The sequence below is a fragment of the Gymnoscopelus braueri genome, assembly GCF_963280865.1.
Source record: "Gymnoscopelus braueri genome assembly, chromosome: 24".
Classification (NCBI taxonomy): domain Eukaryota; kingdom Metazoa; phylum Chordata; class Actinopteri; order Myctophiformes; family Myctophidae; genus Gymnoscopelus; species Gymnoscopelus braueri.
In genome coordinates, this window is record NC_137626.1 from 30,205,496 (window position 1) to 30,220,987 (window position 15,492).

General features: G+C 44.6%; 1 protein-coding gene across 1 annotated transcript in view; it reads left to right on the forward strand.

Moving 5' to 3' along the window:
* The first annotated feature begins 6,825 nt into the window (after positions 1–6,825).
* The window catches only part of LOC308080572 (tensin-1-like), a 142,953-nt gene continuing 134,286 nt past the window's right edge, over positions 6,826–15,492 (forward strand). The window contains 1 exon segment of the mRNA XM_080422466.1: positions 6,826–7,273. Coding sequence (XP_080278592.1) covers positions 7,193–7,273 — 81 coding nt within the window. The 5' untranslated portion in view covers positions 6,826–7,192.

Here is a 15,492-nt window from a genome sequence, read left to right on the forward strand (position 1 = left end):
GTGAGGTAACACACTAGAAAATGTGGCTGGAAACTCGCCGCAGTCGCAGCAAAATGATCACACTGAACGAGTGAATGGATGGATGGATGCCTTCTGGCCCCCTCGTGAAGACCCCTTTTCCTTTTTTTGTATTCCTTTATTCGTGTCTTTTGTTCACTTAGGATAATAGAGAGGTACTGTAGATGGCAGGGCTGGGTGTTACATTATGAAATTCATAGTCATAACATCGCGGCTATTTCAAACTTTTGCCTCGATTACGATGAATGAACGATTCTTTTAAAATATGTATAGTGAAAATAGCAGATCTGCAAGCTCACAAGCTTGTATTTTCGCTCTCATTGTACACCGCCACAACAAAGTATAATACAGGGTTAAGTGTCCATCTATCTATACTTAAAAAATAAAATCGATTATGATTATTTCATGTTGATTTGTTGGTATTGTATATAAGAAATGTAAAAACAAATATTTTTTAAAAATTGCTTCTCGATTATTCAATTAACCTAAAAGATTGAGTCGGTTATTGGTTCTAAATATTGGTTTTGATATATTTCCGGTTAATTGCCCAGCCCTAACTCTGAATGCCTTCTGGCCCCTCGTGTGAAGACCCTTTCGTTTGTATTCCTTTATTCATGTTTTTGTATTCACATAGGATGATATAGAGAGGCGGTAGAATGCAACACAGGTCTGTGGTCAGAATGGACCCCGAGGGATGATGTTGAGATTGTCCAGTTGACATGCTACCCGCTCATGCCCCATAAAGACCCATTTTTTAAACGTTATCTCTCTGTGTGTGTGTGTGTGTGTGTGTGTGTGTGTGTGTGTGTGTGTGTGTGTGTGCGTGTGCGTGCGCGTGTGCGCGGTGGCAGTAGTACAGTAGATCCCAAGTCACATGATTGACTGGGAGGTGAAAGTGGAGAGGTAGCGGCTCCGTGTCCCGCCTCTTAGGACCGCTGTGAGGTGTTCAGTTTCCATGGCAACTCAGCTCACACGGTCTCCGCAACGTAGGCTGGCTTACTAGAGGAGATGTGGAGGGAATTGTGCTGGTGTGTGTGTGTGTGTGTGTGTGTGTGTGTGTGTGTGTGTGTGTGTGTGTGTGTGTGTGTGGTACTGACAGAGAATCACTGAGCGAGAGAGTGAGAGAGATTTCCATGTTATCCGTGTGTGTTTTCCGTGTCTTGTATTTGTGAGTATTTTACGCATGGAGGAATGACAACACCCTCTCCTCTCCTCTCCTCTCCTCTCCTCTCCTCTCCTCTCCTCTCCTCTCCTCTCCTCTCCTCTCCTCCTCTCTCCTCTCCTCTCCTCTGTTCTCCTCCTCTCCTCCTCTCCTCCTCTCTCCGTATTCTCTCCGCTCTTCCCTCTCTCTATTAATTTAACTAATGTCCCCGGGGGGCTGTAAATTTACACCAGGCACTCCCGTGGACAGCCAAAACAGAAAGGGGTGATGGGAAACCTGTCCAATGAATGGCTCCTTATTCTCTCCCTCCAGATTGCCTCTTCAGAACAGGCACAAAAACCTCATTCATTATCTGCTTTATTTATCACATGTTGTGCATTCAACGGCGAGGGCCTGGTGAGACGTGCCGGTGCCGTATAGGTCCCGAGGCATTCAGGTCCAGGCCCAGAGAGTTCTACAGACATCATCGCTGAACGCTTCCCCATGCTTTGGGCCCGGCGTTCAGAATGATGGATGCTTTGTTATTTCAGCATGAATGCTTTAATGTGATGGATTCTCCTGCAGAATGAGACCGCAGAGCTGCTGTTGAATACTTATCTTCAATTTGTCTCCTCTCCTCTCCTCTCCTCTCCTCTCCTCTCCTCTCCTCTCCTCTCCTCTCCTCTCCTCTCCTCTCTCTCAGTGTGTAGACCCCTCTTTTGCCTTTTGTACGGTTTGCCCCTTTCTATAGCCATCTCAAATGATTGATCTCACTTCCTTCTGTGTGTGTGTGTGTGTGTGTGTGTGTGTGTGTGTGTGTGTGTGTGTGTGTGTGTGTGTGTGTGTGTGTGTGTGTGTGTGTGTGTGTGTGTGTGTGTGTGTGTGTGTGTGTGCGTGCGTGCATTTGCGCATGTACGTGCAACGTGCATACAGCCATACGTACGCACACACACATGTGCAGATTGTGCACGTGTGCATGTGTGTGTGTGTGTGTGTTCCTAACATACGCTAGGCCACATTTGGAGACAAATCAAACCAGTAAATTGGAGGGGTAAGGGATAAGGTTAGTATCTATCTCTTGGGTTTAAGTTTAGGGTCAGGGTTAAGTTTAGGCATGTATATGTTAGGGTTAAGTTTAGAGTAAAGGTTCAGGTTGAGCAGTGTATCTTTTAGGGTTAGGGGTAAGGGTTAATCTTAGGACACATACAGTATATATGTCGGGGTAAAGTTTAGGCTAAAGACTAAGCTTAGGCTCGCATCTGTTAGTATGGGTTAGTGTTGGATCAGTTCAAGTTAAGCTTGGGTTAAAGGAGATATAAAATGAATACAAGTCAATGCAACCTCCCCAAAAGTTTGCAAAACAAGGCATTGTGTGTGTGTGTGTGCGTATAAATCTGTGAGTGTGCGTGCGTGCGTGCGTGCGTGCGTGCGTGCGTGCGCTAGGCTCCAGAACATTGCGTGGGGAATAAGAGCTTTTATGGTACGTGACCTCACTGTGTAAAAATGTTGTACTCAGGCAAAACAGCGCGCCCAGCAGCAGCAGCAGCAGTAAAAAAAATGCTTCTGACCTGAAGTCAGCCCTATGCAACACTGACGTATCACTGACGTGACGGAGCGGATTTGATTAGAAAAATGAAAATTGCACAGCTGCAGTATTTTTCAGAGTTCACACACACACACACACACAGAAGTTTTTATTACCATACTTGTGAGGACACCAGCGCTTAAGGATGGCGATTTTACGAATGCTATTTTAAACCCTAACCCCGAAAATAGATCATCTACAAGCTCACCTGTGAGATAGATTCTATTTTTAGTGTGCGATACACCGGCATTCAACTATATTCAAGTATACATCAGGCTCCAACCATAACCCCTAAAACCTAACCCCTAAATATCTCATCATAATCCTAACCCTAACCTGAAACCTTTCCTAATTGTGTTAGCCTAATTCCCCCAAATCTTTTATTTATTTACTTATTTTACTGTTTCTCAAATTCTACTATACTTGTGGGGGCCCTCAAGATATCACAGTGGTTCTCAAAGTGGGGTCCGGGGACCCCTAGGGGTCCTTGGGTGGGTTCCAGGGGGTCCCCAGCAAAAGCAGTTAATACAGCATCACAATCATTTTAACCACTTTGTCCATTTATATGTTGGCTATTCAAAAATAGCAAATCTACAAGCTCACTGTGCTCACAGCGTGCCACGCTGCTAGCTTGTACATCTGCTATTTTTAATGTTTTTTTTTCCTTCAAATATCGGAAGCTTTTGAAACATTTTGAATAATTTAGATTTAAAAAAAATCTGGGGGTCCCCTGGCACAAAACATTTTCAGATGGGGGTCCACGGCCAAATAATCCATTTGGGGGTCCTTGACATGAAAAAGTTTGAGAACCACTGAGTTAACAGATCCATGGATGCAGGATGTGTGGCAGAACATTGAGAGGTGGCTGAAGACCACCAGAGGACCACTAGAGGCTGCTCTGAACCCAGTTTACACCAGTAGGCTGGAGAGCAAAAGTTTCTTTCTTTCTTTCTTTCTTTCTTTTTCAAATCGTCCCTGTCCGGTGGAAATCTTGTATGTTCAAAACTGCTACTTTTCAGGAAAAGAACCTGTGTTTCGATGGATCCAGTGTAGTTATTATTTAGTCACAAGCTGACTGTCCCACAGACACCCACAGTTTTATAGAGAGCGAGAGAGAGGCTGATCTACAAGCTCACAAGGTGTTGTGTGCACACACACACACACACACACACACACACACACACACACACACACACACACACACACACACACACACACACACACACACACACACACACACACACACACAGAAAAGATGTGTCAGGTTTGCATACACAGTAAAATCCTCATTGTTAATTTATCCGTTTGTAACTCTGAGAGCGGACGGGGTCCATTCGGTTACGTGTGTGCACTATCAGAGTTAAATTAACACTGAGGATTTTATCAGTGTATGGACTGGGGGGGGGGGTGATGGAGCACAGCAGAGATCAATAGAAAGTGTTTGCTGAAAATGAATTGGCTTTTAGCCCTGTATGGATCAGCCTGTGGAGTGTGATATAATGTGTATTCACTGCTGATATAATGTTGATTCACTGCTGTACTTGTACTGATGCAGACATGCACGTGCACGCGCGCACACACACACACGCACACACGCGCACACACACACACACACACACACACACACACACACACACACTGTCACCAGAGTATGCAAGCACACGTGGCAACTCTCATGTATGTACACACAAATAAGGCTGCAATTATCGATTTTTTTCTATCGATTTATAAAAAAATTATAATAATCGAATAATCGAGAAGCACATATTTTTTTTATATTTTGTAATTGCTTTATATATCAACAATTCAATTAACCACCAAAGCGTTGTTTTTTATTTCGTCACACAATGGTATCATGCGAAAATAGTGTAAGACGTCATGAAATGGCTTTGTGGCTAACGTTTTTCCCAAGCTCAGAAACAGGGTTTGCAAGTTGTAACTAGTTGCGTTGCGAATCATTGGCGTGGACTGGGCTTCACAAAGGGGGAGCTGGGGATCTTGAGCCACCGCCAAGCGAAGATTCCATCTTGGATGAGCGGTAGATGGTTGGAGTTTGAATCTCGGCAGGACATAGCTTTAAAGGGCCAGTGCATTTCTCAACTTCGTGGAATTGTTTAACCTTTAACAATGCCCTGTTATTGTGAAGTTAGCCAAATTATTACATTTAGACATAACAACCTCTTTTGAAAAAAACTCCCATGTGGTTGTCAACAGAATCGAACAGATTTTGGGAATGCATTCTACTTCCAGGTTTTAATGAATACTCTGAACGGTCGACGGTACGCATAGTTAATCAGGTGTCCCACAGTCTGTCTGACAATAGCTAGCCAAAATCTGTGTGCCGCTATTGTCGCCGGGCGCCGAAGGCCCAACACTGGAGGTTTGTTAACTACAGAAGGGAGTTATGAGAATGCAGTGCACAGCGAATTTCGAGTGAAGGTTAGACTCTCACTCAGTCAGCATGGCCTACATGCTTTGTTCAATCCAGCTGTCCCAAGCTGAATCAAATCATGCTCATTGTGTTACAAATCAATATCAACGTGTCACAACAATCATTGCACTGGATAGTTCAGAAAACAATTTGAACACACTGGAAAATCGACCTAAATATAGGCTTTTATGTCTCAGCCACTTAAAACCCTCTAGTCTCAGTAAACTGTACCCCGAGTTGTCTTTGTGCTTGGACCGGCACGCCGCATTGCAACGCGTCGTGAGCTTGTAGATCTGCCATCTTTTGGCTAACGTTCCCACCAGAATATGGACGCTGGGGTTCAAGTCGTTATAGACAAAGCAATTATAACGGGACGCACAGTTCGTGCATTCCAGTAAGACCACTTAACCTACGGTTCATGTTGTTAAACATGTGACCTTTTCGGCTACAGGACTGTGTCTCTAACCTCCCATGTCACCCTGCTGTGCACGAGGTATACAAGGTGAACACTATTCATCAGCTGCCGTCGAATGGAAAAGTCGGTGGAAAGCAGTGTCAGTGACCACTGTGAACTTTTGTTTGTGGCAGTGGCAGTGGTGGAAAGTAACTAAGTACATTTACTTAAGTACTGTACTTAAGTACAATTTTGAGGTATTTGTACTTTACTTGAGTATTTCTAATTTCCAATACTTTTACTTCTACTCCACTACATCTCAGAGGCAAGTATTGTACTTTTACTCCACTACAATGATTTGAAAACTTTAGTGACTAGTTACTTTTCAGATTATACCTACAGAATTATACCTACATTAACCACTTTAGCCCTATTTTATACGTATGCTATTTGAAAATAGCCGATCTACAAGCTCACAACGCGTCGCATGTGACGCATTGTGCGCTTGTAGATCTGCTATTTCAAACATTTTAGTACTTTTACTTTTGGTAGTACATTTTTATACCAATACTTTTGTACTTTTACTCAAGTCAATTTTGAATTCCGGACTTTTACTTGTAACGGAGTACTTCTACATTGCAGTATTGATACTTTTACTTTACTGACTTTCCACCACTGGCCAGTGGACGCAAAAGCCGTGCGGGTTTCCGTTGTGCTATATTTGCGGGGACCTAAAAATTCCCACACGCCTCAGAAGAGAGTCGACCTTGTGGGGGACAGATGCCCGGGAGGAGGTCTGGATGTGAGGAGAGCGGAGGAGAGCCAATGAAAAATTGAAGTGACATTAGCACAGACATGAGTGAGCATGCTTTGCGGGAGGAGGAGGGAAGAAGCGATGGAGGGGAAGAGAGGTGAAGTATGCATGCAGGCAGAAGAAGGGGGTGGAGAGAAAGAGAGAGAGAGAGTGAGAGTGGTCAATGAATAGACTATGTGTATATATGTGTGTGTGTGTGTGTTACAGAGAGAGAGAGAGAGAGAGAATGGGAGAAGTGTTTTTGAAAGGAGGGGCTAACGAGACTCATTTGAGGAGAGGGGCAGTTTTCTGGTCGGAGTAAAAAGGGAAGACTTACCTCTCTTCCAGCGGAAGGAACAATGTTATACGTGAGGAGGAGGTAGAGGGGGAGTGAGTGAGGAAAAATAGAGAGCGAGAGAGAATGGAGAGACAGTGGGAGGGGGGGAAGTGAGAGAGTCTTCTGAGTGAGCGCAAGAGGTAGATCAAGAGGGAGAGAGAGAGAGACTCACAGAGAGAGAGAGAGGGAGCTCAGAGGAGGGTGAAAGAGACCGACTTGAGACCATAAACACAGAGAGAGGTAGGAGAGGAGAAGAGGGGGGGTGAGGGAAGGAGAGACGGACGGCTCCCCTCGTTCCCTACCTCCCTGCCGTGCACCTTCGCGTGTCTGGAATGGATTTGCACCGCCGTAGGGCCCGCCAGGAATCGCCGGGTGTTCCTGGGAAATACTGCGGGATTCTGCCTTAAGTGGAAGCTGAAGTGTGACTTTGTCCAATTTTTTTTTTAAATTGCCCGTTTATTGTCGTCGTCGTCGTTGTTTTTCGGTGGCCAGGATGCCCTCTGTCTCCCTGTCTGTGCCCTCATCAGAGACAGGGAGGGTCAGGACGTGGGTCTGCCTCTCCTGCATGTTTTGGGTAAGCAGCAACTGTCTGAATCTGTGACGCACTGTGTCCGAGTGGAGGGGGCAGGGGGTGAGTGGCTGGATGGGTGACCCTGTGATTACCGTGTCGTGAGGTGAATGGGGGACTGTTTTGACACAGACACACACACACACACACACACACACACACACACACACACACACACACACACACACACCCACACACACTTAATGGACCATTCCTCATCAATTTATAGATTCATTCTCAGGATTTGACCGTGTTTAGGTTTTTTTGTCAGCCTCAACCACTTGAACCCTACAGCGTCCCTATTCTGTGTGGGGAACATTCACCGAAAATAGCAGATCTGCAAGCTCACAACGCGTCAAGTTGCGACACATTGTGAGCTTGTACATCGGCTATTTTTGGAGAAGAGATTTGGTGTAGAGGGAAAAAAGAGCAGACCAAGTAGAGAGCCGACTCCGGTCAACTAAGCATTAGTTTACGTATAGAGTAAAACCCCATTTTTTTATGCAGTCTGAATTTGGTTGATGCCACGTACAAAGCTATATGCCATGAAGTTATTGATTGTAGTCTTAATTTTATATCAGCCTATAGTCTATCTGTTAGATAATCATACATTTCGGTAGTGCGTAGAATGCATTCACTCTCCTATAATAGATGACCATTTTCCCCCCTCTCTTACTGTGTAAGACACCAATGTATTTCTTTCTGTTGGGCGCAGACAAATGCTGACTTCGTTCAATGGTCGTAGATCGAGGATTAAACGTTTATCGTATGTTTCATCATCTGTCATGAATTTGAAGGTGTTTTTTTTATGACAGGTTCTCACTCAGAGCAACCAGAACCTTGGGCGGGTCTGTTACTGTACATAGTCAAGTGATCCATATTCTGTGACGTCACAGTCACCGCCGCTGTTCACACACAGGGTCGTGGCTTTTAACGATTTTCAACCTGGCGCCCCTATTTTGGCCATGGCATTATAGGCGAAGATTTTCGTAAATAGCCGATCTACTCCAGGGTCTGTTACAGTACATGGTCAAGTGATTTCTGAGCTTGTAGATGGCCTATTTTTGTATGTACAGTATATAGGGCTTAATGACTAATGATGTAATGTTCCTTTGGAAAGGAGTCACGGCATGATGATGGAGAGAAGAGTTTTGAGAGAACCTCGGCGTGCCTGCTGTATTGGTGAGATTGGGGATTATGGGTAGACATCACTTTGGATACGTGTGAAAATCCAGAGTTGGCACAACTTAACCCAACTTGTCCCAACAAACCTTCACATCTGGAACGCCCACATTAACCCAGTCCGTCCATCGCCTTTGCAAGTACTGGCGTTCGTTTCGATGATGCCTATTTCAGTGATCCATGCCTCTTGCTCCGAGAGGGCGACCGCGGTTCCACGGCGGTCGCCTCTGCTCCGTGATCGGTGATGGGCTAATGTGGTCGGACGGCTCTGTGGCTCGCGTTGCGTCGGCGTGTGTTCTTGTGAGTCCGCGGGAGCTAGGCCGCCGTGCTATTCCTGGATGCTCCTGTATAATTTAATCTGCTGCTGCTCACTTCATTCCTACCTAGTAGTGAGTGTGTCAGTAACTAGGGGGGGGGGGGGGGGTAGGGGAGTTCCGCTTAGCATCGGGAAACAGTCCTTACTGGAAATAAACAAAATAAAAATATGTGTGAACCTGCGTGCGATGTATGAAACACGTACAAGGTCACACAGACTAGCCTCCGGTGTCGCACAGACACTCATGCATGCATTTGCGTGTGTGTGTGTGTGTGTGTGTGTTATGTGCAAACCCACACACAGGTACGTGCCTATCTATGCACGTGCACACTGCTTGGGCCTGCTGTGTCCTGTATAAGACATAAGGTATAAAAATGTAGCCTTGTGAGCATCTGTACACGCACAAGCAGGCACATTTGTTTGCACGTGTGCGACGTCCGTGCGAATTGATGGATCGCCATATTGCACTTCCGAGTTTTGCTCGTGGCCAGTTAATGCACCGCATATTGCGGAAACCTGCGTTTAAAAACAGGTCTCTGTGCATGTGGCTTCAGCCTCTGTTATTGGCGGGGGGTGGCAGATGGTCGTATGCATTGATGTTGTATAATGTACACACGCAATGTAATGATATCGCCCGAGTGTTAAATGAAGCATCTGCCCTACTTTTGCATGTTGCATCGCTGGCAGTGCAGAGAGAGAGAGAGAGAGACATTTAGATGTCAGGAGGAGAGAGAGAGAGAGAGAGAGGCAGGTTGGAGGAATCGCTCCCGTGCCATTTGCATGCAAAATTGAGACGTTGACCTCTAGCCCATATGTGGAGGCTGAAAATGTTCGCTTGCAGACATCGTCGGCCTTAAGGCTAGTTCTGACCGAAGATTCGTGACGAGACAAAACCTTTTCAAGCCCAGTTTATACATTTTATACTTTATGCTTGAATATCGTTGCTGTCGGACAGAAACCTTGCATCTCCATATTTCTTTTCATAAATTAAGTTGAGTGTTGCAATTGAGTAGTGAAAATAGCCGATGTACAAGTTCACAATGTGAACTTGAGCTTGTAGATCGGCTATTTTGACTATTTTATTTTAACAAAAATATATAATAATAATAAAAAAATGAATGGTTTTGTACATAATATAAGGTTTCCACCCGACAGCGACGATATACTTTAGATTTTGTAAACCGATCTACAAGTTCACAATGGGTCGCAACCCGCGACGCGTTGTCAGCTTTTTTCCTGCAAAACAAACCTGCTATTTTCAGTAAGCAACACCGCTGTACGCCGGAGCATTGACCATTAGAACGTTGCAGAGAAAAATCGCAGTTGCAGGAGACGCGCGCAGCGTGAGATATGAGGTGCGTGACGCGCCATAAGGTCGGCAGAGGGAAGGAGAGATTGCGGAGCCAGGGAAGCGGCAGCGAGGCTGAGTGATGTGCAAGAAGTGTGTTCTAAGAACGCTCCTCAAATACATACTATCAATTATTGATGAGCTCCACACGCACAGGGAGAATGTTAGCTTTTACAGAAATGGCAGGACACACAGTCTTACTGTACCGCTCCGTAGCTCCTACTGTCATTGGTTCACCATCCAAATGTTTTATCTAGTTTCTATCCACTTGGCCTGTCAGTTATTACATAATTGCTAATCGCAATTAGTTTGCGTAATCATTTCCATTCAGCTATATAAAAACAGGTGGATAAAATTAACAGAAATGTCATTTTTCCATCATTATTTCCATGCTGTTGTTTTATAAATCAAACCTTGCATACACAAATTCCTCGACCACTTCCCTGCCGTTGGTTAGGGTTCGTTGCGTGTACAGTACTACAACACTCGCACTTTGCAAGCGACTCTGCATAGGATTGTCTGCTAAATGCCTACCATTGTGTCCGTTCTGCTCCACAGCAGAACATACTGTAAGGGCAGCTGAGATATTGTAAGCTACTGTAAGATGCATGCTAGATCCATAATGTCTACAGTTGTCTAACCGAGTCCCCTATTGACTGGACAATATCCCCCGAGACCTATGAAAATCAATCCGCCTTTGATTGGGCTTCGCACTGCGTGCATCATGTCTGTATGGTGTGTGCGTGTGCGTGTGTACAGTACATATGCGTGCGCGTGTGTGTGTGTGTGTGAGAGAGAGAGAGAGGGAGAGGGAGAGAGGGAGAGAGATGGAGAGACAGCGACACAGAGACGGAGACAGACACGACAGACGGACAAGAGGCCTATGAGATTTATGCTGCACATGTGCATATGCATGTGCTCACTTGTGCAAGTGTGAGTCTACCACCCCGTATGAAAGGAATGCAGCATAGGTGGGTGGGTGTGTTTGGTGTGTGTGTGTGTGTGTTGCCTTCTTTTCTGCTAATAAGAGTGTCCCTGCAACGCTGCGGGCTGATTAGCTTGTGTTGAGTGAGGAGATTCTTGCTTAATGAATGGGCTCGTGTCTCTGTCTGCACCGTCCAGACAGCTAATCTCCAAACCACCCCGTCGCCTCTTCATCTTGATCCATTGATTTACGGCAGGACAGAGATTACCTACAGCTGAGTGTGTCATTTGCTGCGAGAAAAACAAAACGTTTTCATTTGCTCTTCTCTATGTTTTGACGGCGGGAATTAAGTAAGTCACGACTAATTGCGGGGGAGAGATGTTGTGAATTAGCGAATCGGGCGTTCGACTAAGCGGCTGATTGTTATGGTTTGGAAATCAAGCCACCGTTTTGCCAGCAGCAGTTGAATAAGTGCAGTGGTTCTCAAAGTGGGGTCCGGGGACCCCCAAGGATCCTTAAGGGGGTCCCCAGCAAAATGTGTCACTGTAGCATAAATGTAACCACCTTAACCCTACATGCATTGGCTAATTGAAAATAGCCGATCTTTAACCCTGTAGACATCTATATGATCTACAAGCTCACAACACGTCATTATGCAATGTATTGTATACTTTTTTTCTCTTCTGTTTAACAGTTGATGGTGTGGTGTGGGTGAGCAAGCTATCTGTGTACGAATGTATTTGTATTATTGTATAATATCTATGTATCTATGTCTGTTGTTCATGATTTTATGAGACCCCCTCGGAAATGAGATGCTGCATCTCAAAGGGCTATCCTTTCAATAAATCAATAAAGTATTGTGAGCTTGTCGATTTCAACAACAAAAATTATAATAATGGCATAGCTTCCATCTAGGACGTCATGTGGTCAGTTTGTGACATCAGTTATCTATACCACTATGACGTCAGTCATCTTTATACTTGGGCAATGTTTCAGCCCAGTCAAACCCCTATTGTAATTCCAGTATAAAGTTAAAGTTTGTTATTTCAAAAAGTATAAACATACATGATGATGATGATTTACTTCCTTGGCCTTATAGGCAGTGTGCACAAGAAATATGATGCTGATCGGTCCAGTGGTTTGCGAGATTAGCCCCTGACACACACACACACACCCTCTTCTAGACGGCTCGGGTCCTACAGTGCCACGCTGTAAAAAGGTTAGTTTGTTTGAGGAAAGCAATGAAAACATCACCAAAAAATCACCGAAGATCTTTGAACAGTTGAAATAGCAGTCGGCGGACGTTCTTTTTGAACCACTATCCTTCTCAAGCGTAAACCCACTTAAGAACGTCTTATTCTCCAGAGCCGTAGCTCATATGAAAGGTCAATTGTTCTCGTGTGGCCTTAACTAGCCGCAACCATTTCAAGGTCATGACCTTCCGCAGTAAGTGCCGACCGCCCAAAATGATTGCACTCCTAGTCCAGTTTGTTATGAAAGCAAGACCACGATCCTGTACGCCTTAGGAAAATGTCAACGGTATAGTGTGATTTCATGAGAGAGAAACTAATAGTGACTGACAACGATGATCACGACTTCAGTGATGCTGTCATCTGCAGTGATGACAGTGATGATATAGTTGCTGGAAACCTTGTATGTCCAAAACTATTACTTATAAGGAAATGGAGATGTTGTTAACTCCTTAACTGCCATAGTAATAGTGTAATAGTGGGATGCTACTGCCAGCGAAAACGCACAATTTTACTGACCTTTGAAAAATCATGGAATATTATCCATGATCACCGTCCCCACGGAGATTGCCTCATTACACGCACGGGGGTCTCGAAAAAATAAATTATCCGGTCGTGGTAATCCGTTGCATAGCTGTGGCCAGTTGAATGTGCCTTGTTTTTGCCGTAAAGCAAGAGGAACGGAGATATAGCCATTTTCCCACAGGAAATAAACAGGAAGTAAATGAGCCAATCCGGGTCTGTCGTCATAGTGAAAGCATCATTCATAGGGTAGCGAACAGGTTTTCAGGTGGAAAACCACTGAAAACACAACTCTCGTCATTCTCGTCAGTGGCAGGCTGCGCCTTGGCAGAATCTGATGAGAAATCTCGTCGGTGGCTGGCAAAGAGTTAATAATTTACATTGGTTCAACATTTATGAAACTCACAGACAGACTTAACTTAACTTTTTCTAAAATAGTGAAACTAGCAGATGTACAAGTACTAGGGGTGGGACGATATATCGATATATCGCGATACTTTCTCCCGCGATAAATAATCGATATCCTCCCGAAAAATATCGATATTTTTTTTTTTTTTTTTTAAGTTTGTGATACGTTGTTTTTCCTACTCTGTATTTGTGTAATGATGATTTTGAACTGTTTGGTGCTATTTTATGTGTTTATGAATTGAATACAAGGACTATCGTGATATATCGTTGGTGAATTTTCATGCAATATATCGTGATATCGCAATATATCGATATTTTCAGATATCGTGATATATCGTTGGTGAAATTTCATGCAATATATCGTGATATCGCAATATATCGGCATTTTCAGATATCGTGATATATATTGTTATCGTGGGCCTAATATCGTGATACATATCGTATCGTGAGGTACCCATATCGTCCCACCCCTAACAAGTACATCGGCTGTTTTCACTGCTTTTGCATGACATTTGTATGACGAAGTAGGTCATTGTTTGACTAAACTAAACTAAACCAACGAAAGTTGAAATATGGTGGGTTTCTGCCAGCGTTTTTGGTTCTTGATGTCTTCTAGGCCAGGGTGTCTACTGAATGTCCTACATACATTACTTCAGCTCCTACTATGACATATATTTATTCTCTCATTGGGAAACCTCCATTTCCTCTCAGAAGGAGTGTAGTCTCTCGAGACAGAACGTTGGCCGACACAATATTCAAATGCTTCCACCTAAAACAGTTAGTACTGTACATAGGAAGCGCTGAAAATGCGACGTCCCACCGCCCCTCTCAACATCCATTTCGCCTTTGCAGACACGTAACTAAGAACTTCTGTAAATCAAATCAATCGAAGCCTGTCTAGCTACTAGCAGAAGTGGACGTTCAGAAATATATTTCGAAGACATTTCTTTGTTGTTTTTTTAATGGAAACTTTGGCAAGGTGCAGTTACGGAATTCTCTAGTATTTGAAGGTTGTGGAGATTTTGCCAAGAGGAAACCTTTCACTTGTCATTTCAGTCCTTACAAGACTGATGATAGCACTGATGATGATGGTGATGAAGATGACAGTGATGATGTTGATTCAGGGACCCCCAATTTGATATGAAATAGGCCACAAACCCCTATTTGATCCCATTTTTCATCTCTCGGACCCCAATCTACACTGTGAAATCCTCAACTCTCAAAGCTACAGACCTGTAAGGGTCAATTTTTTTGGGACCCCTGGTGGTCCCCCGGACCTGACGTTGGGAACAAGCGCTCTAATGAGCTCCCTGGAGGGACTGCATGCCCCATTCAGCGGCCCCACTGTAACTGAGTGTTAGGTTAACCTTGAGAGCTTATACAAATGGACCCATACTGTACACTCCGGATTTTACATTCATATGCAGCCAGCGTCTAAAACCGCTCTAGTTTTGAAAGCCTGTCTGCCATGCGTGCATGCATGCATGTGTGTGTGTGTGTGTGTGTGTGTGTGTGTGTGTGTGTGTGTGTGTGTGTGTGTGTGTGTGTGTGTGTGTGTGTGTGTGTGTGTGTGTGTGTGTGTGTGTGCGCAACGGTGCATAATGCAAACAAGCTAGACCATACACAGGCTTCCATGTCGGACTGATTTGTTGGGTCCCAAGAGGTCCTTGGAGAGTGCAGCTGTCACCTGGTGATGTATGCCCTATGGCATTGGTTCTCAAAGTGGGGTCCGGGAACCCCCAGGGGTCCTTGGGGGGGGTCCCAGGGGGTCCCCAGCAAAATGTGTTAATATAGTGTCACAATCATTTCAACCACTTTAACCATATCTTATACTTTGGCTATTCAAAATAGCTAATATACAAGCTCATAGATCTGCTATTTTTGAAAAATCCCTGGCACAAAATATTTTTTAGATGGGGGGGGTGTCCGCAGCCAAATACATGTCGTTTTGGGGGTCCGTGACATGAAAAGGTTTGAGAACCACTGCCCTATGGGAGAAGAAACCTACATATTTATTCATCCACGGCACCCCAAAATCACATTGTTACATTTACATCATTTTTTTTACTGCTTTAACATTCAACATGATAATCCGTAACTATTTGAATCATTGTGACGAGTTAGAGCCCAGAGTCTTTCTCAGAGGCGCTCGGGTGGCACAGTGCGGTGCCCAGGGTGATGTCACTGCACGTATACCTACGGGCTGGGGTGGCACCTGTCAGCAGGGAGTGTTGGGCGGGAAAGAGTAGGACGAAGGCTCTTCGTCCTCCCGGT